This window comes from Amblyomma americanum, chromosome 1 (assembly GCF_052857255.1).
Source record: "Amblyomma americanum isolate KBUSLIRL-KWMA chromosome 1, ASM5285725v1, whole genome shotgun sequence".
Lineage (NCBI taxonomy): Eukaryota > Metazoa > Arthropoda > Arachnida > Ixodida > Ixodidae > Amblyomma > Amblyomma americanum.
The window spans coordinates 72179716-72207120 of NC_135497.1; the positions used below are offsets into that span (position 1 = coordinate 72179716).

Sequence of the window (27405 nt, forward strand, 5' to 3'; positions counted from 1 at the left end):
AGCGGCCTGTGGTGGCAGTTTGACGAACTAAACGGCCAAGTTCCGCATAGCTTGGCTTACTGTTCCGTTGAAGTAATCTGGTCGCTCCTGGATGTCGTTGAGGTCCAGGTAACGTCTAACAGCCCTCCAGCAGTACTCGTTGAGGCTGACCAGCTGGGAGCGGCCATCTTCGAAGGCGTGGCACTTGACCCGCTCCCCGACGACTCCTGCCAGCCGCACGAAGTCGTCCATGCTCTGGGTTCTTCGCAGCCCGCGGCGCACCATATCAGTGGCCTCGGCGCTGCTCACCGATAGCTGCTCGGCGAGCTCGTCCTGGAGCGCGGGATGCTGGACGACTCACTGCAAGGCACCGACGCTGTACCTGCATCGGGGTTTCGTGCTTTCTCAGAAACGCAGCTCTCCAGTGACTCATCTCCAAATTCACCCGCCGTGGTGGCTCAGTGGTTATGGCGCTTGTCTACTGAGCCAGAGTACCCGGGTTCAAACCCGACTGCGGCGTTTAAATTCTTTGAGAGGAAAATGTGAAGCGTGTACTGTAATGAATTCGGAAATAAACTTTGTGTACACAACATCTGCGTCTTTTATCTTGTATAAGTGATACCAATCGTGAATACTAATGTCATACATACTTGAATGTTTCCAACGCGCTATTTGATATGTATTAAAGTGTGAGGACGCCTGCAACTTTTCGGATCTGTGCAATAGGATATAAACACAGGACAGTGATCACTGATATCTCAGGTAATGGTACCAGCTTAGTTGACAATAGATTCAATATTGGTAATGAGGACATCAATACAGGATAAAGTAGCCTGTATAACACCTGTATGTGTGTTGATTAAATTCATGAAACCAGTCGACTGAAGGGTAATCAGAAAACATTGGGTTAAGGTGCTATCCCCTGCGATATCTACATTGAAATCTCCTCCGCAGATGAGGCGAAAATTGTTTGCGCTAACGTAGGCTAAAAATGTTTCAATGAAGTCTATGAAGCTTCAAATAATGCCATCCCGAGGCCGGTATAGAACCGTTAATATTTCCAAGTTGCATTTCAACATCTCATAATCGCTCGTAGAAATTCAGAACTCCGGAAGAGGTACACAACGGCAGGTGTTTCAATGTATGCGACAACACTGCCACCACGCCTATTCGGCCAGTTAATGAAATAACTGCTGTACCCATTTAGGCGTAGTGCGCTGCTATCGGTAGTGAACCTTGTTTCGGTTAGCATAATATTACTAAAATGAAAATTGAATTCGCTCAGCAGTACTGTTATCTGGTCTTCTTTATTATTAGCAGAGCGAGCATTGATATGAAAAACTGAACCAAGAGTCTGGTGCGGAAGCTGAACGCGACAGAGTAAAATGAAATCATGATATTCCATCTTGACCGTTTATGAAGACCTATCAATACCGGAACTTGGTTCAGGGCTCACATTGGTCGAGTTCGCTTCAGCTGATAAAGGAGCACCTGCAACTTCAGATACGGGGCCCATCATCGCAAGGTCCCCTTCACAAGTGGTCTCCTCGATTTGGCTGCACTTTCTGCACCAGTTCAGGAAGTGCGGCACTCTCGCACTCAATTTGACAGTGCAGCTAGTGCCACCTGCACTTCGGCACTCGATTTGGCCTCGTGCTGCACGAGTTCTGCACTGCTGCACTAGCCTCCCGGCGAGTTCTCTTCTCGTGCAAGTAGTGCAAAGTGCTTGGCGTGCTCCGTAGCAGACGGCTCCGCAGCAATGCTTGTTTTGCGAGCGGCGTTGAGACCATGGTTGAGACAGCAGCGTACCCGTGAAAGACGCGGCATCTGCGCCGGGCCCTCGCCAAACAGCTGAAAAGACAGTGCGCGTATACGTGTGTGTATGCGCGCGTGTGTGCGCATGTCAGTGTACGCGCGTAAGCGACTGGCTGGCATGGCACACGTACGTAAGTACGTACTGCGTATGGGTTCGCATCTTTCTGTCAAGCCTCGCACGTTGCTTACACCATTTCTCCTTTGTGTGCAATTATTATTATAAACGCAGCACGATGGAGCGCTTCCATAAGAGGCAGAATGTGAGATGTTTTATAATACGTGGGCGATCGCAACGTTTGTGGCTCGCTGCGACATCAGTACCTCCGCTTACGACAGCGACTGCACTTGAGGTCGCCGTCAGCCCACACCTTCGCCTGCCAGTTAGCCTCTGACAGTCACGTCGCCGTCACCGTTTGCCGAAAGTGAACGCGACTGAGTTCAAATATACATCAGGCAACTCTTAGCGGAAAACCCCGGTCACTTTTCGATAGGACGGAAGCAGCCTGAATCACGCGTATGGACTGTAAAAGATCGTCTCGAGCGGTAGTCTGAATAACCTGTCTAATTAATTGTTGCCTCTTCGAAGTACCCATTGAATCAGTGACGGTCGATCGGCCTGCTCCCCTTTGCACAACGCAACGGAAAGAACGGTGTCAAATTCTTCACCACTTTTGGAATTAACAAATTTCATAGCCGCTCCACGAGATGTGCCACTTGGAGCAAATACACAGCGTTCAATGCAGCTAGCACAATCTCGCGCATATTTCAAAACACGCGACAAACACCAACACGTACATGGCCTCAGCAGACGAAAGTTTCTGCACTTTTGCACTCGATTTGGCCCCTGCACCGACAGCACTAGTGTCGGACTACACTCGCGCCGCAAAAACTGGATCTACACTGACACGGCATATTTGTGAACTAGTGCGGAAAGTGCAGCCAAATCGAGGAGACCTTATATATATATGTACCTTCAGAGCCATCAGCCCGCCTTGCAAACACCGTACCAATGCTTATCAAAACTGACTTCTATTTAGTCATGCTTCCTTTTGATTGCCATTCTTAGCAGTTTTTTTCAGTGCTGGACAAAGGTGTTCGTTCACGTACACCGCTGTTTCGTCCACTAGTCGCATGTCTTTGTTAGTTAGCCGTGTCTTCTTTGCTTTACTGAGTGCAGCGTCACGCTTTGTTCTTGACCTAAATTGAACCACTATGTTAGTTATGTCAGGCTTCCGGGAGGGTTTACGATGACATGTTGCGATGTCAGATTCAGTGATAGGTTCTTTGATGACGCTACCAATCTCGGACAAAATGGCCACAACGTTTTCGCTTTCCTTCTTGATGACCGCAAAAATCTCAAGATTTCCTTTCCGCGAGTATTGCCCTGAATGAACAACTCGTTTTCTAGGTCTGAGGCAGTCATTTCAAGACTGCAGCATTAAGCCTTAAGCACATCATTTCCACTTGCTTGCTTTGTGCTTTTTGATTTTTCATCTTGCAGTTCTTTCTTCAAATCACAGATTTCAGCATGAGCGTACTCAAGACTGAGTAAGATTACGTTGTTCAAGGCGAAAGTCCCTGATTTCATTCGAAAGTTCCCTTTCCATCGATTCTTTGAATGTCTTTAGCTCTTGTTTGAGCTCGTCTTTTAGCCTCACAAAATCATCTTTCATTTTAGACGAATCTTTCGACATGCTTCCCGAGATAACCAACAAAGAAAGCGCAACCACTTGACAACTTGGCAGTAATAGCAACTGATGCAGAGAAAGCAAAGTTACGTGTGTACCGTACTAACCTGCAGCAGAAAAGGCAGCAGGCGCTTAGATTAGATGATGCCGCAGATTGCACCCCCCGGTGATCACACCTCCTGCAGAAATCCACGCAGAAATCTACGCAGGTCACTGCAGAAATCCACGCAGTAAATGATGTTCATCCACGGAATAATGCAATTCTCCTAAGGTAGAGAATATTTGGGGTCTGTTTGGACATCCACCCAAGTGCAGCCACAAGGCCACAAAGAAGGCCGTCGGTTGTTTCCAGGCGGCAGGTTGGAACCACAGTGTACTGCTACAGGGTAGCAGTGCGGCGGTGGACACTGGACAGTGCCGTTTCCGGCGGCGCATAGATGGCTGTTTGGACAGCAGGGGCATCAGGCAGCTGCCGCCACAAGCGCCGTCGGTCCTTTCCAGGCAACAGGTTGGAACAGCAGGGTACTGCTACAGGGTAGCAGTGCGGCGGAAGACGCGGCGGGGGACATCCGTTGTCCTCGGAGGTCCAGATGGAACTTTGCCCATCTGCCTGTGTGCGGCCATGCGAGGCAGGAAAAGGAAAAAAGGAGGAAGGAAGAGTTAAGGGTGAAACGGCCCGTTGTGGCAGTTTGACGATCTAAATGGCCATGTTCCGGAAAGCTTGCTTTACTGTTTTGTTGAGGTCCTCCGGTCACTCCTGTATGTCGTCGAGGTCCAGGTAAAGCCTAATAGCGCTCCAGCAGTACTCATTGAGGCTGACCAGCTGGGCTTGGCCGTCTTCGAAGGCGTGGCACTTGACCCGCTCCCTGACGACTCCTGCCAGCCTCATGAAGTCGTCCATGCTCTAAGTTCTTCGCAGCCCGCGGCGCACCATGTCAGTGGCCTTGGCGCTGCTCACCGATAGCAGCTTGGCGAGCTCGTCCTGGAGTGCGGGATGCCGGGCGACTCGCTGCAAGGCACAGGCGCTGTACCTGAGTCGGGGTTTCGTGTGTTCTCAGAAACGCAGCTCTCCAGTGACTCATCCCCAATTTTGAATTCACCCGCCACGGTGGCTCAGTTGTTATGGCGCTCGTCTACTGAGTCAGAGTACCCGGGTTCAAACCCAAACGCGGCATTTAATTACTTCGAGAGGAAAATGAAGGGTATATTGTTATGAATTCGGAAATAAACTTTGTGCACGCATCTGCGCTTTTATCATGTATAAGTGGGACGAATCGTGAATACTAATGTCATACTTGAATGTTTCCAACACGCTATTTGATGTGCATTGAAGGTAAATTGGCGTTTCAAGACGCCTGCAAATTTCCGGATCTGTCTAATAGAACACAAACACAGGACAGTGATCACTGACATCTCAGGTTATGGTACCAGCTTGGTTGACAATAGTTTCAATAGGTGGTAATGAGGAGATCAGTACATGATAAAGTAGCGTGTATAACACGTGTAAGTTTGTTGATTAAATTCATGCATTCAGTCGACTGAAGGGTAATCAGAAAACGTTGGGTTATGGTGGTATCCCCTGCGATATCTACATTGAAATCTCCTCCGCAGATGAGGCGAAAATTGTTTGGTTAACGTAGCCTAAAAATTTCAAAGAAGTCTATGAAGCTTGAAATAATGCCATTCGGAGGGCGGTATACAACAGTTATTATTTCCAAATTGCATTTCAACATCTCATAATCACTCCCTCAAATTCAGAACTCCGGAACAGGAACACAACGGCAGGTACTTCAATGTGTGCGACAACACCGCCACCACGCCTATTGGGCCGGTTAATGAAAAAACTGCTGTATCCATTTAGGCGTAGTGCGCTGCTGTCACTATTGAACCTTGTTTCGGTTAGCATAAAAATACTCAAATTAAAACTGAATTCGCTCAGCAGTACTGTTATCTGGTCTTCTTTATTATTAGCAGAGCGAGCATTGATATGAAAAACTGAACTAAGAGGCTGGTGTGGAAGCTGAACGCGAGAGGGTATAATGAAATCATGATATTTTATCTTGACCGTTTATGAAGACCTATCAATACCGGAACTTGGTTCAGGGCTCACATTGGTCGAGTCCGCTTCACCTGATAAAGGAGCACCAGCAGCTTCAGGGTCGGGGCCTATCTTTGCAAGGTCCCCTTCACAAGATACATATGTATCTTCAGAGCCATCAGCCCGCCTAGCAAAGATCTTACCATTCCTTATCCAAACTGACTTCTATTTATAGTCATACTTCCTTTTCACTGCCACTCTTGGCAGTTTTTTCTCTGCCGGACAAAGGTGTTTGTTCACGTATACTGGTGTTTCAGCCACAGTCGTATGTCTTTGTTAGTGAGCCGTGTCTTCTTTGCTTTCCTGAGGGCAGCATCACGCTTTGTTCTTGACTTAAATTGAACCACTATGTTTGTTATGTCAGGCTTCCGGGTGGGTACACGATGACATGTTGCGATGTCAGATTCAGTTATAGGTTCCTTGATGACGTTACCAATCTGGACAAAATGGCCACAACATTTTCTCTTTCCTTTTTGATGACCGCAAAAATCTCAAGATTTGCTTTCCGCGAGTATTGCCCTGAATGAACAACTCGTTTTCTAGGTCTGAGGCAGTCATTTCAAGAGTGCAGTATTTAGCCTTAAGCACATCATTTCCACTTGCTTGCTTAGTGCTTTTTGATTTTTCATCTTGCAGTTCTTTCTTCAAATCACGGATTTCAGCATAAGTGTACTCATGACTCTGAGTAAGATTACATCGTTCAAGGCGTAAGTCCCTGATTTCATATGTTCCCTTTCCATCGATTCTTTGAATGTCTTTAGCTCTTGTTTGAGCTCTTCTTTTAGCCTAACAAAATCGTCTTTCATTTTAGAAAAATCTTTCGACATGCTTCCCGAGACAACCAACAAAGAAAGTGCAACAACTTGACAACTTGGCAGTAATAGCAACTGATGCAGAGAAAGCAAAGTTACATGTGTACCGTACTAACCTGCAGCAAAAAAGGCAGCAGGCGCTTAGATGATGCTGCAGATTGCACCCTCTGGTGATGACACCTGCAGAAATCCACGCAGGTCACTGCAGAAATCCACACAGTAAATGATGTTCATCCACGGAATAAAGCAATTCTCCTAAGGCAGAGAATATTTGTAATAAGAGAGCAATTACTCATTAACATCCACCCAAGTGCAGCCACAAGGCCACAAAGAAGAGCTGCAAAGCATTCCTTTGAAGCCTTTTGGCTATGCTTGGATGCTATTGGTTGATTACTTATTAGTAAATTACAAACTCATCAAGTTCCTACTTGACACATCATATCAAAGCTCACCACTCAAGTATATTCATTTAGTACTGTTTAGGTTTCATAAATATTAAAATGAATAGTTCTAATGAAGTGCTCAGTCACTTTCTTAGCTCGGCAAACGAATACAATGCTCTCTTATGTGTAAGAACTTTCCTCACAATCTATTTCAAGTAATATTGGGGCAGAATAATTTTGGCGACTGATGCAGAGAAAAAAGAAAGTTAGGCGTGCACTGTACTAACCTGCAGCAAAAAAGGCAGCAGGTGCTTAGATGATGCCGCAGATTACCCCCTGGTGATGACACCTCCTGCTGAAATCCATGCAGGTCACTGCAGAAATCAGCGCAGTAAATGATGTCCATCCACTAAATAAAGTAATTCTCCCAAGGCAGAGAATATTTGTAATAAGGGAGTAATTACTCATTAACATCCACTCAAGTGCAGCCACAAGGCCACAAAGAAGGCCGTCGGTTCTTTCCAGGCGGAAGGTTGGAACCACAGTGTACTGCTACAGGGTAGCAGAGCAGCAGTGGACGCTGGACAGCGCCGTTTCCGGCGGCGCGTAGAGGGCTGTTTGGACAGCAGGGGCATCAGGCAGCTCCGCCACGAGGGCCGTCGGTCGTTTCCAGGCAGCAGGTTGGAACTGCAGGGTACTGCTACAGGGTAGCAGCGTGGCGGGGGATGGTGGATACCGCCATTTCCGGTTGCGCGTATAGGTCTGTTTGGACAGCAAGGGCGCCAGGCAGCTGGCGCCACGAGCGCCGTCACAGGTTGGAGCTGCATGCAGTGTACTGCTACAGGGTAGCAGTGCGGCGGTGGACGCTGGACTGCCCCGTTTCCGGCGGCACGTAGAGGGCTGTTTGGACAGCAGGGCCATCAGGCAGCTGCACCACGAGGGCCGTAGGTCGTTTCCAGACAGCAGGTTGAGACCGCAGGGTACTGCTACAGGGTAGCAGCATGGCGCGGGATGCTGGATACCGCCGTTTCCGGTGGCGCGGAGTCTGTTTGGACAGCAAGGGCGCCAGGCAGCTGACGCCACGAGCGCCGTCAGTCGTTACCAGGTGACAGGTTGGAGCTGCATGCAGTGTACTGCTACAGGGTAGCACCGTGACGGAGGACGCTGTATACCACCGTTTCCAGCGGCGCGGAGGGGGCTGTTTGGACAGCAGGGGCATCAGGCAGCTGCACCACGAGGGCCGTCGGTCGTTTCCAGGCAGCAGGTTGGAACCGCAGGGTACTGCTACAGGGTAGCAGTGCGGCGGAAGACGCGGCGGGGGACATCCGTTGTCCTCGGAGGTCCAGATGGAACTGTGCCCATCTGCCTGTGTGCGGCCATGCGAGGCAGGAAAAGAGAAAAAGGAGGAAGGAAGGGTTCAGGGTGAAACGGCCCGTTGTGGCAGTTTGACGATCTAAACGGCCATGTTCCGGAAAGCTTGCTTTACTGTTTTGTTGAGGTCGTCCAGCCACTCCTGGATGTCGTCGAGGTCCAGGTAAAGCCCAATAGCGCTCCAGCAGTACTCATTGAGGCTGACCAGCTGGGTGTGGCCATCTTCGAAGGCGTGGCACTTGATCCGCTCCCCGACGACTCCTGCCAGCCTCATGAAGTCGTCCATGCTCTAAGTTCTTCGCAGCCCGCGGCGCACCATGTCAGTGGCCTTGGCGCTGCTCATCGATAGCAGCTTGGCGAGCTCGTTCTGGAGTGCGGGATGCCGGGCGAGTCGCTGCAAGGCACAGGCGCTGTACCTGCGTCGGGGTTTCGTGCGTTCTCAGAAACGCAACTCTCCAGTGACTCATCCCCAATTTTGAATTCACCCGCCACGGTGGCTCAGTTGTTTTGGCGCTCGTCTACTGAGCCAGAGTACCCGGGTTCAAACCCCAACGCGGCATTTAATTACTTCGAGAGGAAAATGTGAAGGGTATATTGTTATGAATTCGGAAATAAACTTTGTGCACGCATCTGCGCTTTTATCTTGTATAAGTGGGACCAATCGTGAATACTAATGTCATACTTGAATGTTTCCAACACGCTATTTGATGTGTATTGAAGGTAAATTGGCGTTTCAAGACGCCTGCAATTTTTGGGATCTGTGTAATAGAACATAAACCCAGGACAGTGATCACTGACATCTCAGGTTATGGTACCAGCTTGATTGACAATAGTTTCAATATTGGTAATGAGGAGATCAATACAGGATAAAGTAGCCTGTATAACCCGTGTCAGTTTGCTGATTAAATTTATGGATTCAGTCGACTGAAGTGTAATCAGAAAACGTTGGGTTAAGGTGGTATCCCCTGCGATATCTACATTGAAATCTCCTCCGCAGATGAGGCGAAAATTGTTTGGTTAACGTAGCCTAAAAATTTCAAAGAAGTCTATGAAGCTTGAAATAATGCCATTCGGAGGGCGGTATACAACCGTTATTATTTCCAAATTGCATTTGAACATCTCATAATCACTCACTCAAATCCAGAACTCTGGAACAGAAACACAACGGCAGGTGCTTCAATGTGTGCGACAACACCGCCACCACGCGTATTCAGCCGGTTAATGAAATAACTGCTGCACCCATTTAGGCGTAGTGCGCTGCTATCGCTGTTGAACCTTGTTTCCGTTAGCATAAAAATACTCAAATTAAAACTGAATTTGCTCAGCAGTACTGTTATCTAGACTTCTTTATGATCAGCAGAGCGAGCATTGATAAGAAAAACTGAACTAAGAGGCTGGTGTGGAAGCTGAACGCGAGAGGGTAAAATGAAATCATGATATTCAATCTTGACCGTTTATGAAGACCTATCAATACCGGAACTTGGTTCAGGGATCACATTGGTCGAGTCCGCTTCACCTGATAAAGGAGCACCTGCAGCTTCAGGGACGGGGCCTATCATTGCAAGGTCCCCTTCACAAGATATATATGTATCTTCAGAGCCATCAGCCCGCCTAGCAAAGATCTTACCATTCCTTATCCAAACTGACTTCTATTTATAGTCATACTTCCTTTTCACTGCCACTCTTGGCAGTTTTTTCTCTGCCGGACAAAGGTGTTCGTTCACGTACACCGCTGTTTCGTCCACTAGTCGCATGTCTTTGTTAGTTAGCCGTGTCTTCTTTGCTTTACTGAGTGCAGCGTCACGCTTTGTTCTTGACCTAAATTGAACCACTATGTTAGTTATGTCAGGCTTCCGGGAGGGTTTACGATGACATGTTGCGATGTCAGATTCAGTGATAGGTTCTTTGATGACGCTACCAATCTCGGACAAAATGGCCACAACGTTTTCGCTTTCCTTCTTGATGACCGCAAAAATCTCAAGATTTCCTTTCCGCGAGTATTGCCCTGAATGAACAACTCGTTTTCTAGGTCTGAGGCAGTCATTTCAAGACTGCAGCATTAAGCCTTAAGCACATCATTTCCACTTGCTTGCTTTGTGCTTTTTGATTTTTCATCTTGCAGTTCTTTCTTCAAATCACAGATTTCAGCATGAGCGTACTCAAGACTGAGTAAGATTACGTTGTTCAAGGCGAAAGTCCCTGATTTCATTCGAAAGTTCCCTTTCCATCGATTCTTTGAATGTCTTTAGCTCTTGTTTGAGCTCGTCTTTTAGCCTCACAAAATCATCTTTCATTTTAGACAAATCTTTCGACATGCTTCCCGAGATAACCAACAAAGAAAGCGCAACCACTTGACAACTTGGCAGTAATAGCAACTGATGCAGAGAAAGCAAAGTTACGTGTGTACCGTACTAACCTGCAGCAGAAAAGGCAGCAGGCGCTTAGATTAGATGATGCCGCAGATTGCACCCCCCGGTGATCACACCTCCTGCAGAAATCCACGCAGAAATCTACGCAGGTCACTGCAGAAATCCACGCAGTAAATGATGTTCATCCACGGAATAATGCAATTCTCCTAAGGTAGAGAATATTTGGGGTCTGTTTGGACATCCACCCAAGTGCAGCCACAAGGCCACAAAGAAGGCCGTCGGTTGTTTCCAGGCGGCAGGTTGGAACCACAGTGTACTGCTACAGGGTAGCAGTGCGGCGGTGGACACTGGACAGTGCCGTTTCCGGCGGCGCATAGATGGCTGTTTGGACAGCAGGGGCATCAGGCAGCTGCCGCCACAAGCGCCGTCGGTCCTTTCCAGGCAACAGGTTGGAACAGCAGGGTACTGCTACAGGGTAGCAGTGCGGCGGAAGACGCGGCGGGGGACATCCGTTGTCCTCGGAGGTCCAGATGGAACTTTGCCCATCTGCCTGTGTGCGGCCATGCGAGGCAGGAAAAGGAAAAAAGGAGGAAGGAAGAGTTAAGGGTGAAACGGCCCGTTGTGGCAGTTTGACGATCTAAATGGCCATGTTCCGGAAAGCTTGCTTTACTGTTTTGTTGAGGTCCTCCGGTCACTCCTGTATGTCGTCGAGGTCCAGGTAAAGCCTAATAGCGCTCCAGCAGTACTCATTGAGGCTGACCAGCTGGGCTTGGCCGTCTTCGAAGGCGTGGCACTTGACCCGCTCCCTGACGACTCCTGCCAGCCTCATGAAGTCGTCCATGCTCTAAGTTCTTCGCAGCCCGCGGCGCACCATGTCAGTGGCCTTGGCGCTGCTCACCGATAGCAGCTTGGCGAGCTCGTCCTGGAGTGCGGGATGCCGGGCGACTCGCTGCAAGGCACAGGCGCTGTACCTGAGTCGGGGTTTCGTGTGTTCTCAGAAACGCAGCTCTCCAGTGACTCATCCCCAATTTTGAATTCACCCGCCACGGTGGCTCAGTTGTTATGGCGCTCGTCTACTGAGTCAGAGTACCCGGGTTCAAACCCAAACGCGGCATTTAATTACTTCGAGAGGAAAATGAAGGGTATATTGTTATGAATTCGGAAATAAACTTTGTGCACGCATCTGCGCTTTTATCATGTATAAGTGGGACGAATCGTGAATACTAATGTCATACTTGAATGTTTCCAACACGCTATTTGATGTGCATTGAAGGTAAATTGGCGTTTCAAGACGCCTGCAAATTTCCGGATCTGTCTAATAGAACACAAACACAGGACAGTGATCACTGACATCTCAGGTTATGGTACCAGCTTGGTTGACAATAGTTTCAATAGGTGGTAATGAGGAGATCAGTACATGATAAAGTAGCGTGTATAACACGTGTAAGTTTGTTGATTAAATTCATGCATTCAGTCGACTGAAGGGTAATCAGAAAACGTTGGGTTATGGTGGTATCCCCTGCGATATCTACATTGAAATCTCCTCCGCAGATGAGGCGAAAATTGTTTGGTTAACGTAGCCTAAAAATTTCAAAGAAGTCTATGAAGCTTGAAATAATGCCATTCGGAGGGCGGTATACAACAGTTATTATTTCCAAATTGCATTTCAACATCTCATAATCACTCCCTCAAATTCAGAACTCCGGAACAGGAACACAACGGCAGGTACTTCAATGTGTGCGACAACACCGCCACCACGCCTATTGGGCCGGTTAATGAAAAAACTGCTGTATCCATTTAGGCGTAGTGCGCTGCTGTCACTATTGAACCTTGTTTCGGTTAGCATAAAAATACTCAAATTAAAACTGAATTCGCTCAGCAGTACTGTTATCTGGTCTTCTTTATTATTAGCAGAGCGAGCATTGATATGAAAAACTGAACTAAGAGGCTGGTGTGGAAGCTGAACGCGAGAGGGTATAATGAAATCATGATATTTTATCTTGACCGTTTATGAAGACCTATCAATACCGGAACTTGGTTCAGGGCTCACATTGGTCGAGTCCGCTTCACCTGATAAAGGAGCACCAGCAGCTTCAGGGTCGGGGCCTATCTTTGCAAGGTCCCCTTCACAAGATACATATGTATCTTCAGAGCCATCAGCCCGCCTAGCAAAGATCTTACCATTCCTTATCCAAACTGACTTCTATTTATAGTCATACTTCCTTTTCACTGCCACTCTTGGCAGTTTTTTCTCTGCCGGACAAAGGTGTTTGTTCACGTATACTGGTGTTTCAGCCACAGTCGTATGTCTTTGTTAGTGAGCCGTGTCTTCTTTGCTTTCCTGAGGGCAGCATCACGCTTTGTTCTTGACTTAAATTGAACCACTATGTTTGTTATGTCAGGCTTCCGGGTGGGTACACGATGACATGTTGCGATGTCAGATTCAGTTATAGGTTCCTTGATGACGTTACCAATCTGGACAAAATGGCCACAACATTTTCTCTTTCCTTTTTGATGACCGCAAAAATCTCAAGATTTGCTTTCCGCGAGTATTGCCCTGAATGAACAACTCGTTTTCTAGGTCTGAGGCAGTCATTTCAAGAGTGCAGTATTTAGCCTTAAGCACATCATTTCCACTTGCTTGCTTAGTGCTTTTTGATTTTTCATCTTGCAGTTCTTTCTTCAAATCACGGATTTCAGCATAAGTGTACTCATGACTCTGAGTAAGATTACATCGTTCAAGGCGTAAGTCCCTGATTTCATATGTTCCCTTTCCATCGATTCTTTGAATGTCTTTAGCTCTTGTTTGAGCTCTTCTTTTAGCCTAACAAAATCGTCTTTCATTTTAGAAAAATCTTTCGACATGCTTCCCGAGACAACCAACAAAGAAAGTGCAACAACTTGACAACTTGGCAGTAATAGCAACTGATGCAGAGAAAGCAAAGTTACATGTGTACCGTACTAACCTGCAGCAAAAAAGGCAGCAGGCGCTTAGATGATGCTGCAGATTGCACCCTCTGGTGATGACACCTGCAGAAATCCACGCAGGTCACTGCAGAAATCCACACAGTAAATGATGTTCATCCACGGAATAAAGCAATTCTCCTAAGGCAGAGAATATTTGTAATAAGAGAGCAATTACTCATTAACATCCACCCAAGTGCAGCCACAAGGCCACAAAGAAGAGCTGCAAAGCATTCCTTTGAAGCCTTTTGGCTATGCTTGGATGCTATTGGTTGATTACTTATTAGTAAATTACAAACTCATCAAGTTCCTACTTGACACATCATATCAAAGCTCACCACTCAAGTATATTCATTTAGTACTGTTTAGGTTTCATAAATATTAAAATGAATAGTTCTAATGAAGTGCTCAGTCACTTTCTTAGCTCGGCAAACGAATACAATGCTCTCTTATGTGTAAGAACTTTCCTCACAATCTATTTCAAGTAATATTGGGGCAGAATAATTTTGGCGACTGATGCAGAGAAAAAAGAAAGTTAGGCGTGCACTGTACTAACCTGCAGCAAAAAAGGCAGCAGGTGCTTAGATGATGCCGCAGATTACCCCCTGGTGATGACACCTCCTGCTGAAATCCATGCAGGTCACTGCAGAAATCAGCGCAGTAAATGATGTCCATCCACTAAATAAAGTAATTCTCCCAAGGCAGAGAATATTTGTAATAAGGGAGTAATTACTCATTAACATCCACTCAAGTGCAGCCACAAGGCCACAAAGAAGGCCGTCGGTTCTTTCCAGGCGGAAGGTTGGAACCACAGTGTACTGCTACAGGGTAGCAGAGCAGCAGTGGACGCTGGACAGCGCCGTTTCCGGCGGCGCGTAGAGGGCTGTTTGGACAGCAGGGGCATCAGGCAGCTCCGCCACGAGGGCCGTCGGTCGTTTCCAGGCAGCAGGTTGGAACTGCAGGGTACTGCTACAGGGTAGCAGCGTGGCGGGGGATGGTGGATACCGCCATTTCCGGTTGCGCGTATAGGTCTGTTTGGACAGCAAGGGCGCCAGGCAGCTGGCGCCACGAGCGCCGTCACAGGTTGGAGCTGCATGCAGTGTACTGCTACAGGGTAGCAGTGCGGCGGTGGACGCTGGACTGCCCCGTTTCCGGCGGCACGTAGAGGGCTGTTTGGACAGCAGGGCCATCAGGCAGCTGCACCACGAGGGCCGTAGGTCGTTTCCAGACAGCAGGTTGAGACCGCAGGGTACTGCTACAGGGTAGCAGCATGGCGCGGGATGCTGGATACCGCCGTTTCCGGTGGCGCGGGGTCTGTTTGGACAGCAAGGGCGCCAGGTAGCTGACGCCACGAGCGCCGTCAGTCGTTACCAGGTGACAGGTTGGAGCTGCATGCAGTGTACTGCTACAGGGTAGCAGCGTGACGGAGGACGCTGTATACCACCGTTTCCAGCGGCGCGGAGGGGGCTGTTTGGACAGCAGGGGCATCAGGCAGCTGCACCACGAGGGCCGTCGGTCGTTTCCAGGCAGCAGGTTGGAACCGCAGGGTACTGCTACAGGGTAGCAGTGCGGCGGAAGACGCGGCGGGGGACATCCGTTGTCCTCGGAGGTCCAGATGGAACTGTGCCCATCTGCCTGTGTGCGGCCATGCGAGGCAGGAAAAGAGAAAAAGGAGGAAGGAAGGGTTCAGGGTGAAACGGCCCGTTGTGGCAGTTTGACGATCTAAACGGCCATGTTCCGGAAAGCTTGCTTTACTGTTTTGTTGAGGTCGTCCAGCCACTCCTGGATGTCGTCGAGGTCCAGGTAAAGCCCAATAGCGCTCCAGCAGTACTCATTGAGGCTGACCAGCTGGGTGTGGCCATCTTCGAAGGCGTGGCACTTGATCCGCTCCCCGACGACTCCTGCCAGCCTCATGAAGTCGTCCATGCTCTAAGTTCTTCGCAGCCCGCGGCGCACCATGTCAGTGGCCTTGGCGCTGCTCATCGATAGCAGCTTGGCGAGCTCGTTCTGGAGTGCGGGATGCCGGGCGAGTCGCTGCAAGGCACAGGCGCTGTACCTGCGTCGGGGTTTCGTGCGTTCTCAGAAACGCAACTCTCCAGTGACTCATCCCCAATTTTGAATTCACCCGCCACGGTGGCTCAGTTGTTTTGGCGCTCGTCTACTGAGCCAGAGTACCCGGGTTCAAACCCCAACGCGGCATTTAATTACTTCGAGAGGAAAATGTGAAGGGTATATTGTTATGAATTCGGAAATAAACTTTGTGCACGCATCTGCGCTTTTATCTTGTATAAGTGGGACCAATCGTGAATACTAATGTCATACTTGAATGTTTCCAACACGCTATTTGATGTGTATTGAAGGTAAATTGGCGTTTCAAGACGCCTGCAATTTTTGGGATCTGTGTAATAGAACATAAACCCAGGACAGTGATCACTGACATCTCAGGTTATGGTACCAGCTTGATTGACAATAGTTTCAATATTGGTAATGAGGAGATCAATACAGGATAAAGTAGCCTGTATAACCCGTGTCAGTTTGCTGATTAAATTTATGGATTCAGTCGACTGAAGTGTAATCAGAAAACGTTGGGTTAAGGTGGTATCCCCTGCGATATCTACATTGAAATCTCCTCCGCAGATGAGGCGAAAATTGTTTGGTTAACGTAGCCTAAAAATTTCAAAGAAGTCTATGAAGCTTGAAATAATGCCATTCGGAGGGCGGTATACAACCGTTATTATTTCCAAATTGCATTTGAACATCTCATAATCACTCACTCAAATCCAGAACTCTGGAACAGAAACACAACGGCAGGTGCTTCAATGTGTGCGACAACACCGCCACCACGCGTATTCAGCCGGTTAATGAAATAACTGCTGCACCCATTTAGGCGTAGTGCGCTGCTATCGCTGTTGAACCTTGTTTCCGTTAGCATAAAAATACTCAAATTAAAACTGAATTTGCTCAGCAGTACTGTTATCTAGACTTCTTTATGATTAGCAGAGCGAGCATTGATAAGAAAAACTGAACTAAGAGGCTGGTGTGGAAGCTGAACGCGAGAGGGTAAAATGAAATCATGATATTCAATCTTGACCGTTTATGAAGACCTATCAATACCGGAACTTGGTTCAGGGATCACATTGGTCGAGTCCGCTTCACCTGATAAAGGAGCACCTGCAGCTTCAGGGACGGGGCCTATCATTGCAAGGTCCCCTTCACAAGATATATATGTATCTTCAGAGCCATCAGCCCGCCTAGCAAAGATCTTACCATTCCTTATCCAAACTGACTTCTATTTATAGTCATACTTCCTTTTCACTGCCACTCTTGGCAGTTTTTTCTCTGCCGGACAAAGGTGTTTGTTCACGTATACCGGTGTTTCGGCCACAGTTGTATGTCTTTGTTAGTGAGCCGTGTCTTTGATTTCCTGAAGGCAACATCATGCTTTGTTCTTGACCTAGATTGAACCACTAAGTTTGTTATGTCAGGCCTCCGGGTGGGTACACGATGACATGTTGCGATGTCAGATTCAGTTATAGGTTCTTTGATGACGTTGCCAATCTCGGACAAAATGGCCACATTTTCGCTTTCCTTCTTGATGACCACAAAAATCTCAAGATTTGCTTTCCGCGAGTATTGCCCTGAATGAACAACTCGTTTTCTAGGTCTGAGGCAGTCATTTCAAGAGTGCAGTATTTAGCCTTAAGCACATCATTTCCACTTGCTTGCTTAGTGCTTTTTGATTTTTCATCTTGCAGTTCTTTCTTCAAATCACGGATTTCAGCATAAGTGTACTCATGACTCTGAGTAAGATTACATCGTTCAAGGCGTAAGTCCCTGATTTCATTTCAATGTTCCCTTTCCATCGATTCTTTGAATGTCTTTAGCTCTTGTTTGAGCTCTTCTTTTAGCCTAACAAAATCGTCTTTCATTTTAGAAAAATCTTTCGACATGCTTCCCGAGACAACCAACAAAGAAAGTGCAACAACTTGACAACTTGGCAGTAATAGCAACTGATGCAGAGAAAGTAAAGTTAGGTGTGTACTGTACTAACCTGCAGCAAAAAAGGCAGCAGGCGCTTAGATGATGCTGCAGATTGCACCCTCTGGTGATGACACCTGCAGAAATCCACGCAGGTCACTGCAGAAATCCACACAGTAAATGATGTTCATCCACGGAATAAAGCAATTCTCCTAAGGCAGAGAATATTTGTAATAAGAGAGCAATTACTCATTAACATCCACCCAAGTGCAGCCACAAGGCCACAAAGAAGAGCTGCAAAGCATTCCTTTGTAGCCTTTTGGCTGTGCTTGGATGCTAATGGTTGATTACTTATTAGTAAATTACAAACTCATCAAGCTCCTACTTGACACATCATATCAAAGCTCACCACTCAAGTATATTCATTTAGTACTGTTTAGGTTTCATAAATATTAAAATTAATTGTTCTAATGAAGTGCTCAGTCACTTTCTTAGCTCGGCAAACCAATACAATGCTCTCTTATGTGTAAGAACTTTCCTCGCAATCTATTTCAAGTAATATTGGGGCAGATTTACAGAATTATTTTGGCGACTGATGCAGAGAAAAAAGAAAGTTAGGTGTGTACCGTACTAACCTCCAGCAAAAAAGGCAGCAGCCGCTTAGATGGTGCCGCAGATTGCACCCCCTGGTGATGACACCTCCTGCTGAAATCCATGCAGGTCACTGCAGAAATCAGCGCAGTAAATGATGTTCATCAACTAAATAAAGTAATTCTCCCAAGGCAGAGAATATTTGTAATAAGGGAGTAATTACTTATTAACATCCACTCAAGTGCAGCCACAAGGCCACAAAGAAGGCCGTCGGTTGTTTCCAGGCAGCAGGTTGGAACCACAGTGTACTGCTACAGGGTAGCAGTGCGGTGGTGGACGCTGGACAGCGCCGTTTCCGGCGGCGGGTAGACGGCTGTTTGGACAGCAGGGGCATAAGGCAGCTCCGCCACGAGGGCCGTCGGTCGTTTCCAGGCAGCAGGTTGGAACTGCAGGGTACTGCTACAGGGTAGCAGCGTGGCGGGGGATGGTGGATACCGCCATTTCCGGTTGCGCGTATAGGTCTGTTTGGACAGCAAGGGCGCCAGGCAGCTGGCGCCACGAGCGCCGTCACAGGTTGGAGCTGCATGCAGTGTACTGCTACAGGGTAGCAGTGCGGCGGTGGACGCTGGACTGCCCCGTTTCCGGCGGCACGTAGAGGGCTGTTTGGACAGCAGGGCCATCAGGCAGCTGCACCACGAGGGCCGTAGGTCGTTTCCAGACAGCAGGTTGAGACCGCAGGGTACTGCTACAGGGTAGCAGCGTGGCGCGGGATGCTGGATACCGCCGTTTCCGGTGGCGCGGGGTCTGTTTGGACAGCAAGGGCGCCAGGCAGCTGGCGCCACGAGCGCCGTCGCAGGTTGGAGCTGCATGCAGTGTACTGCTACAGGGTAGCAGCGTGGCGGAGGACGCTGTATACCACCGTTTCCAACGGCGCGGAGGGGGCTGTTTGGACAACGGGCATCAGGCAGCTGCACCACGAGGGCCGTTACTCGTTTCAAGGCAGCAGGTTGAAACCGCAGAGTACTGCCAGGGTAGCAGCGTGACGGAGGACACTGTATACCACCGTTTCCAGCGGCGCGGAGGGGGCTGTTTGGACAGCAGGGGCATCAGGCAGCTGCACCACGAGGGCCGTCGGTCGTTTCCAGGCAGCAGGTTGGAACCGCAGGTTACTGCTAGAGTAGCAGCATGGCGGGGGATGCTGGATACCGCCGTTTCCGGTGGCGTGAAGGGGTTTGTTTGGACAGCAAGGGCGCCAGGCAGCTGACGCCACGAGAGCCGTCAGTCGTTACCAGGCGGCAGGTTGGAGCTGCATGCAGTGTACTGCTACATGGTAGCAGCGTGAAGGAGGACGCTGTATACCACCGTTTCCAGCGGCGCGGAGGGGGCTGTTTGGACAGCAGGGGCATCAGGCAGCTTCACCATGAGGGCCGTCGGTCGTTTCAAGGCAGCAGGTTGGAACCGCAGGGTACTGCTACAGGGTAGCAGCGTGGCGGAGGGCGCTGTATACCACCGTTTCCAGCGGCGCAGGGGGGCTGTTTGGACAGCAGAGGCATCAGGCAGCTGCCGCCACAAGCGCCGTCGGCCCTTTCCAGGCAGCAGGTTGGAACCGCAGGGTACTGCTACAGGGTAGCAGTGCGGCGGAAGACGCGGCGAGGGACATCCGTTGTCCTCGGAGGTCCAGATGGAACTCTGCCCGTCTGCCTGCGTGCGGCCATGCGAGGCAGGAAAAGGGAAAAAGGAGGAAGGAAGAGTTCAGGGTGAAACGGACCGTTGTGGCAGTTTGACGATCTAAACGGCCATATTCCGGAAAGCGTGCTTTACTGTTTTGTCACTCCTGGATGTCGTTGGGTGCCAGGTAACGCCTAATAGCGCTCCAGCAGTACTCATTGAGGCTGACCTGCTGGGCGTGGCCGTCTTCGAAGGCGTGGCCGTCTTCGAAGGCGTGGCACTTGACCCGCTCCCTGACGACTCCTGCCAGCCTCATGACGTCGTCCATGCTCTAAGTTCTTCGCAGCCCACGGCGCACCATGTCAGTGGCCTTGGCGCTGCTCACCGATAGCAGCTTGGTGAGCTCATCCTGGAGTGCTGGATGCCGGGCGACTCGCTGCAAGGCACAGGCGCTGTACCTGCGTCGGGGTTTCATGCGTTCTCAGAAACGCAGCTCTCCAGTGACTCATCCCCAATTTTGAATTCACCCGCCACGGTGGCTCAGTTGTTTTGGCGCTCGTCTACTGAGCCAGAGTACCCGGGTTCAAACCCCAACGCGGCATTTAATTACTTCGAGAGGAAAATGTGAAGGGTATATTGTTATGAATTCGGAAATAAACTTTGTGCACGCATCTGCGCTTTTATCTTGTATAAGTGGGACCAATCGTGAATATTGTCATACTTGAATGTTTCCAACACGCTATTTGATGTGTACTGAAGGTAATTTGGCATTTCAAGACGCCTGCAACTTTTCGGATCTGTGTAATAGAACATAAACACAGGACAGTGATTACTGACATCTCAGGTTATGGTACCAGCTTGGTTGACAATAGTTTCAATATTGGTAATGAGGAGATCAATACAGGATAAAGTAGCCTGTATAACACGTGTAAGTTTGTTGATTAAATTCATGAAACCAGTCGACTGAAGGGTAATCAGAAAACGTTGGGTTAAGGTGGTATCCCTTGCGATATCTACATTGAAATCTCCGCAGATGAGGCGAAAATTGTTTGGTTAACTTAGCCTAAAAATTTCAAAGAAGTCTATGAAGCTTGAAATAATGCCATTCGGAGGGCGGTATACAACCGTTATTATTTCCAAATTGCATTTCAACATCTCATAATCACTCACTCAAATTCAGAACTCCGGAACAGGAACACAACGGCAGGTGCTTCAATGTGTGCGACAACACCGCCACCACGCCTATTCGGCCGGTTAATGAAATAACTGCTGTATCCATTTAGGCGTAGTGCGCTGCTGTCACTATTGAACCTTGTTTCGGTTAGCATAATAATACTAAAATTAAAACTGAATTTGCTCAGCAGTAGTGTTATCTGGTGTTCTTTATTATTAGCAGAGCGAGCATTGATATGAAAAACTGAACTAAGAGGCTGGTGTGGAAGCTGAACGCGAGAGGGTAAAATGAAATCATGATATTCCATCTTGACCGTTTATGAAGACCTATCAATACCGGAACTTGGTTCAGGGCTCACATTGGTCGAGTCCGCTTCACCTCTTCCGGACAAAGGTGTTTGTTCACGTATACCGGTGTTTCGGCCACAGCTGTATGTCTGTGTTAGTGAGCCGTGTCTTCTTTGCTTTCCTGAGGGCAGCATCACGCTTTGTTCTTGACTTAAATTGAACCACTATGTTATGTCAGGCTTCCGAGTGGGTACACGATGACATGTTGCGATGTCAGATTCAGTTATAGGTTCTTTGATGACGTTACCAATCTCGGACAAAATGGCCACAACATTTTCTCTTTCCTTCTTGATGACCGCAAAAATCTCAAGATTTGATTTCCGCGAGTATTGCCCTGAATGAACATGAACAACTCGTTTTCTAGGTCTGAGGCAGTCATTTCAAGAGTGCAGTATTTAGCCTTAAGCACATCATTTCCACTTGCTTGCTTTGTGCTTTTTGATTTTTCATCTTGCAGTTCTTTCTTCAAATCACGGATTTCAGCATGAGCGTACTCAAGACTCTGAGTAAGATTACATCGTTCAAGGCGTAAGTCCCTGATTTCATTTCAAAGCTCCCTTTCCATCGATTCTTTGAATGTCTTTAGCTCTTGTTTGAGCTCTTCTTTTAGCCTCACAAAATCGTCTTTCATTTTAGTCAAATCTTTCGACATCCATTGCGAGACAACCAACAAAGAAAGCGCAACAACTTGACAACTTGGCAGTAATAGCAACTGATGCAGAGAAAGTAAAGTTAGGTGTGTACTGTACTAACCTGCAGCAAAAAAGGCAGCAGGCGCTTAGATGATGCTGCAGATTGCACCCTCTGGTGATGACACCTGCAGAAATCCACGCAGGTCACTGCAGAAATCCACACAGTAAATGATGTTCATCCACGGAATAAAGCAATTCTCCTAAGGCAGAGAATATTTGTAATAAGAGAGCAATTACTCATTAACATCCACCCAAGTGCAGCCACAAGGCCACAAAGAAGAGCTGCAAAGCATTCCTTTGTAGCCTTTTGGCTGTGCTTGGATGCTAATGGTTGATTACTTATTAGTAAATTACAAACTCATCAAGTTCCTACTTGACACATCATATCAAAGCTCACCACTCAAGCATATTCATTTAGTACTGTTTAGGTTTCATAAATATTAAAATTAATTGTTCTAATGAAGTGCTCAGTCACTTTCTTAGCTCGGCAAACCAATACAATGCTCTCTTATGTGTAAGAACTTTCCTCGCAATCTATTTCAAGTAATATTGGGGCAGATTTACAGAATTATTTTGGCGACTGATGCAGAGAAAAAAGAAAGTTAGGTGTGTACCGTACTAACCTCCAGCAAAAAAGGCAGCAGCCGCTTAGATGGTGCCGCAGATTGCACCCCCTGGTGATGACCCCTCCTGCTGAAATCCATGCAGGTCACTGCAGAAATCAGCGCAGTAAATGATGTTCATCAACTAAATAAAGTAATTCTCCCAAGGCAGAGAATATTTGTAATAAGGGAGTAATTACTTATTAACATCCACTCAAGTGCAGCCACAAGGCCACAAAGAAGGCCGTCGGTTGTTTCCAGGCAGCAGGTTGGAACCACAGTGTACTGCTACAGGGTAGCAGTGCGGTGGTGGACGCTGGACAGCGCCGTTTCCGGCGGCGGGTAGACGGCTGTTTGGACAGCAGGGGCATAAGCCAGCTCCGCCACGAGGGCCGTCGGTCGTTTCCAGGCAGCAGGTTGGAACTGCGGGGTACTGCTACAGGGTAGCAGCGTGGCGGGGGATGGTGGATACCGCCATTTCCGGTTGCGCGTTGGGGTCTGTTTGGACAGCAAGGGCGCCAGGCAGCTGGCGCCACGAGCGCCGTCACAGGTTGGAGCTGCATGCAGTGTACTGCTACAGGGTAGCAGTGCGGCGGTGGACGCTGGACTGCCCCGTTTCCGGCGGCGCGTAGAGGGCTGTTTGGACAGCAGGGCCATCAGGCAGCTGCACCACGAGGGCCGTAGGTCGTTTCCAGACAGCAGGTTGAGACCGCAGGGTACTGCTACAGGGTAGCAGCGTGGCGCGGGATGCTGGATACCGCCGTTTCCGGTGGCGCGGAGTCTGTTTGGACAGCAAGGGCGCCAGGCAGCTGACGCCACGAGCGCCGTCAGTCGTTACCAGGTGACAGGTTGGAGCTGCATGCAGTGTACTGCTACAGGGTAGCAGCGTGACGGAGGACGCTGTATACCACCGTTTCCAGCGGCGCGGAGGGGGCTGTTTGGACAGCAGGGGCATCAGGCAGCTGCACCACGAGGGCCGTCGGTCGTTTCCAGGCAGCAGGTTGGAACCGCAGGGTACTGCTACAGGGTAGCAGTGCGGCGGAAGACGCGGCGGGGGACATCCGTTGTCCTCGGAGGTCCAGATGGAACTGTGCCCATCTGCCTGTGTGCGGCCATGCGAGGCAGGAAAAGAGAAAAAGGAGGAAGGAAGGGTTCAAGGTGAAACGGCCCGTTGTGGAAATTTGACGATCTAAACGGCCATGTTCCGGAAAGCTTGCTTTACTGTTTTGTTGAGGTCCTCCAGCCACTCCTGGATGTCGTCGAGGTCCAAGTAAAGCCCAATAGCATTCCAGCAGTACTCATTGAGGCTGACCAGCTGGGTGTGGCCATCTTCGAAGGCGTGGCACTTGATCCGCTCCCTGACGACTCCTGCCAGCCTCATGAAGTCGTCCATGCTCTAAGTTCTTCGCAGCCCGCGGCGCACCATGTCAGTGGCCTTGGCGCTGCTCATCGATAGCAGCTTGGCGAGCTCGTTCTGGAGTGCGGGATGCCGGGCGAGTCGCTGCAAGGCACAGGCGCTGTACCTGCGTCGGGGTTTCGTGCGTTCTCAGAAACGCAACTCTCCAGTGACTCATCCCCAATTTTGAATTCACCCGCCACGGTGGCTCAGTTGTTTTGGCGCTCGTCTACTGAGCCAGAGTACCCGGGTTCAAACCCCAACGCGGCATTTAATTACTTCGAGAGGAAAATGTGAAGGGTATATTGTTATGAATTCGGAAATAAACTTTGTGCACGCATCTGCGCTTTTATCTTGTATAAGTGGGACCAATCGTGAATACTAATGTCATACTTGAATGTTTCCAACACGCTATTTGATGTGTATTGAAGGTAAATTGGCGTTTCAAGACGCCTGCAATTTTTGGGATCTGTGTAATAGAACATAAACCCAGGACAGTGATCACTGACATCTCAGGTTATGGTACCAGCTTGATTGACAATAGTTTCAATATTGGTAATGAGGAGATCAATACAGGATAAAGTAGCCTGTATAACCCGTGTCAGTTTGCTGATTAAATTTATGGATTCAGTTGACTGAAGGGTAATCAGAAAACGTTGGGTTAAGGTGGTATCCCCTGCGATATCTACATTGAAATCTCCTCCGCAGATGAGGCGAAAATTGTTTGGTTAACGTAGCCTAAAAATTTCAAAGAAGTCTATGAAGCTTGAAATAATGCCATTCGGAGGGCGGTATACAACCGTTATTATTTCCAAATTGCATTTGAACATCTCATAATCACTCACTCAAATCCAGAACTCTGGAACAGAAACACAACGGCAGGTGCTTCAATGTGTGCGACAACACCGCCACCACGCGTATTCAGCCGGTTAATGAAATAACTGCTGCACCCATTTAGGCGTAGTGCGCTGCTATCGCTGTTGAACATTGTTTCCGTTAGCATAAAAATACTCAAATTAAAACTGAATTCGCTCAGCAGTACTGTTATCTAGACTTCTTTATGATTAGCAGAGCGAGCATTGATAAGAAAAACTGAACTAAGAGGCTGGTGTGGAAGCTGAACGCGAGAGGGTAAAATGAAATCATGATATTCAATCTTGACCGTTTATGAAGACCTATCAATACCGGAACTTGGTTCAGGGATCACATTGGTCGAGTCCGCTTCACCTGATAAAGGAGCACCTGCAGCTTCAGGGACGGGGCCTATCATTGCAAGGTCCCCTTCACAAGATATATATGTATCTTCAGAGCCATCAGCCCGCCTAGCAAAGATCTTACCATTCCTTATCCAAACTGACTTCTATTTATAGTCATACTTCCTTTTCACTGCCACTCTTGGCAGTTTTTTCTCTGCCGGACAAAGGTGTTTGTTCACATATACCGGTGTTTCGGCCACAGTTGTATGTCTTTGTTAGTGAGCCGTGTCTTTGATTTCCTGAAGGCAACATCATGCTTTGTTCTTGACCTAAATTGAACCACTAAGTTTGTTATGTCAGGCTTCCGGGTGGGTACACGATGACATGTTGCGATGTCAGATTCAGTTATAGGTTCTTTGATGACGTTGCCAATCTCGGACAAAATGGCCACAACATTTTCGCTTTCCTTCTTGATGACCACAAAAATCTCAAGATTTGCTTTCCGCGAGTATTGCCCTGAATGAACAACTCGTTTTCTAGGTCTGAGGCAGTCATTTCAAGAGTGCAGTATTTAGCCTTAAGCACATCATTTCCACTTGCTTGCTTTGTACTTTTTGATTTTTCATCTTGCAGTTCTTTCTTCAAATCACGGATTTCAGCATAAGTGTACTCATGACTCTGAGTAAGATTACATCGTTCAAGGCGTAAGTCCCTGATTTCATTTCAGTGTTCCCTTTCCATCGATTCTTTGAATGTCTTTAGCTCTTGTTTGAGCTCTTCTTTTAGCCTCACAAAATCGTCTTTCATTTTAGAAAAATCTTTCGACACGCTTCCCGAGACAACCAACAAAGAAAGCGCAACAACTTGACAACTTGGCAGTAATAGCAACTGATGCAGAGAAAGCAAAGTTACATGTGTGCCGTACTAACCTGCAGCAAAAAAGGCAGCAGGCGCTTAGATGATGCTGCAGATTGCACCCTCTGGTGATGACACCTGCAGAAATCCACGCAGGTCACTGCAGAAATCCACACAGTAAATGATGTTCATCCACGGAATAAAGCAATTCTCCTAAGGCAGAGAATATTTGTAATAAGAGAGCAATTACTCATTAACATCCACCCAAGTGCAGCCACAAGGCCACAAAGAAGAGCTGCAAAGCATTCCTTTGAAGCCTTTTGGCTATGCTTGGATGCTATTGGTTGATTACTTATTAGTAAATTACAAACTCATCAAGTTCCTACTTGACACATCATATCAAAGCTCACCACTCAAGTATATTCATTTAGTACTGTTTAGGTTTCATAAATATTAAAATGAATAGTTCTAATGAAGTGCTCAGTCACTTTCTTAGCTCGGCAAACGAATACAATGCTCTCTCATGTGTAAGAACTTTCCTCACAATCTATTTCAAGTAATATTGGGGCAGAATAATTTTGGCGACTGATGCAGAGAAAAAAGAAAGTTAGGTGTGCACTGTACTAACCTGCAGCAAAAAAGGCAGCAGGTGCTTAGATGATGCCGCAGATTACCCCCTGGTGATGACACCTCCTGCTGAAATCCATGCAGGTCACTGCAGAAATCAGCGCAGTAAATGATGTCCATCCACTAAATAAAGTAAGTCTCCCAAGGCAGAGAATATTTGTAATAAGGGAGTAATTACTTATTAACATCCACTCAAGTGCAGCCCCAAGGCCACAAAGAAGGCCGTCGGTTCTTTCCAGGCGGCAGGTTGGAACCACAGTGTACTGCTACAGGGTAGCAGAGCAGCAGTGGACGCTGGACAGCGCCGTTTCCGGCGGCGCGTAGAGGGCTGTTTGGACAGCAGGGGCATCAGGCAGCTCCGCCACGAGGGCCGTCGGTCGTTTCCAGGCAGCAGGTTGGAACTGCAGGGTACTGCTACAGGGTAGCATCGTGGCGGGGGATGGTGGATACCGCCATTTCCGGTGGCGCGTAGGGGTCTCTTTGGACAGCAAGGGCGCCAGGCAGCTGGCGCCACGAGCGCCGTCGCAGGTTGGAGCTGCATGCAGTGTACTGCTACAGGGTAGCAGCGTGGCGGAGGACGCTGTATACCACCGTTTCCAACGGCGCGGAGGGGGCTGTTTGGACAGCAGGGGCATCAGGCAGCTGCACCACGAGGGCCGTAGGTCGTTTCCAGGCAGCAGGTTGGAACCGCAGGTTACTGCTAGAGTAGCAGCATGGCGGGGGATGCTGGATACCGCCGTTTCCGGTGGCGTGAAGGGGTTTGTTTGGACAGCAAGGGCGCCAGGCAGCTGACGCCACGA

At 48.4% G+C, this 27405-nt stretch overlaps 3 protein-coding genes and 1 long non-coding RNA gene across 8 annotated transcripts in view; all 4 read right to left on the reverse strand.

Annotated features, from left to right (window-relative positions):
- LOC144113006 (uncharacterized) overlaps positions 1-27405 on the reverse strand; it is a 56713-nt gene that overhangs the window by 10537 nt on the left and 18771 nt on the right. Inside the window, exons 1-4 of one of the 2 annotated variants that reach the window (XR_013310581.1) lie at positions 6509-6581; positions 4213-4513; positions 3590-4092; positions 61-361 (exon numbers count right to left, since the gene is read on the reverse strand). This is a non-coding gene — a long non-coding RNA (uncharacterized LOC144113006). Of the gene's footprint in view, positions 1-60; positions 362-3589; positions 4093-4212; positions 4514-6508; positions 6582-27405 lie in introns of those variants that run through there. The other variant, XR_013310582.1, reaches the window with a different exon arrangement.
- On the reverse strand, positions 7282-14173 carry LOC144133329 (uncharacterized). Of its 2 annotated transcripts, none has more exons than XM_077666334.1 (4): positions 14036-14173; positions 13482-13545; positions 8262-8562; positions 7282-8141 (listed from the first exon to the last, which is right to left on the reverse strand). In XM_077666334.1, the coding sequence occupies exons 3-4, from the start codon at positions 8430-8432 to the stop codon at positions 7614-7616; spliced, it is 699 nt and encodes a 232-aa protein (XP_077522460.1). In that variant the 5' UTR covers positions 8433-8562; positions 13482-13545; positions 14036-14173; the 3' UTR covers positions 7282-7613. The 2 variants fall into 2 exon arrangements, with proteins under 2 accessions (XP_077522460.1, XP_077522468.1); XM_077666342.1 differs by having other exon boundaries at positions 13482-13567; positions 14036-14122.
- LOC144113005 (uncharacterized) lies at positions 14255-19977 on the reverse strand. Of its 2 annotated transcripts, XM_077645865.1 has the most exons (7): positions 19946-19977; positions 19109-19749; positions 18272-18880; positions 18093-18181; positions 17531-17616; positions 15235-15535; positions 14255-15114 (listed from the first exon to the last, which is right to left on the reverse strand). In XM_077645865.1, the coding sequence occupies exons 6-7, from the start codon at positions 15403-15405 to the stop codon at positions 14587-14589; spliced, it is 699 nt and encodes a 232-aa protein (XP_077501991.1). In that variant the 5' UTR covers positions 15406-15535; positions 17531-17616; positions 18093-18181; positions 18272-18880; positions 19109-19749; positions 19946-19977; the 3' UTR covers positions 14255-14586. The 2 variants fall into 2 exon arrangements, with proteins under 2 accessions (XP_077501991.1, XP_077501990.1); XM_077645864.1 differs by having other exon boundaries at positions 17531-17594; positions 18272-19749.
- LOC144113004 (uncharacterized) lies at positions 19976-27405 on the reverse strand. 2 transcript variants are annotated; one of them, XM_077645863.1, is made up of 8 exons: positions 26784-27405; positions 26607-26693; positions 26053-26138; positions 23754-24054; positions 22732-23633; positions 22553-22641; positions 21991-22054; positions 19976-20174 (listed from the first exon to the last, which is right to left on the reverse strand). In XM_077645863.1, exons 4-5 carry the CDS (start codon positions 23922-23924, stop codon positions 23106-23108), a joined length of 699 nt encoding a protein of 232 aa, XP_077501989.1. In that variant the 5' UTR covers positions 23925-24054; positions 26053-26138; positions 26607-26693; positions 26784-27405; the 3' UTR covers positions 19976-20174; positions 21991-22054; positions 22553-22641; positions 22732-23105. The 2 variants fall into 2 exon arrangements, with proteins under 2 accessions (XP_077501989.1, XP_077501988.1); XM_077645862.1 differs by having other exon boundaries at positions 21991-22076.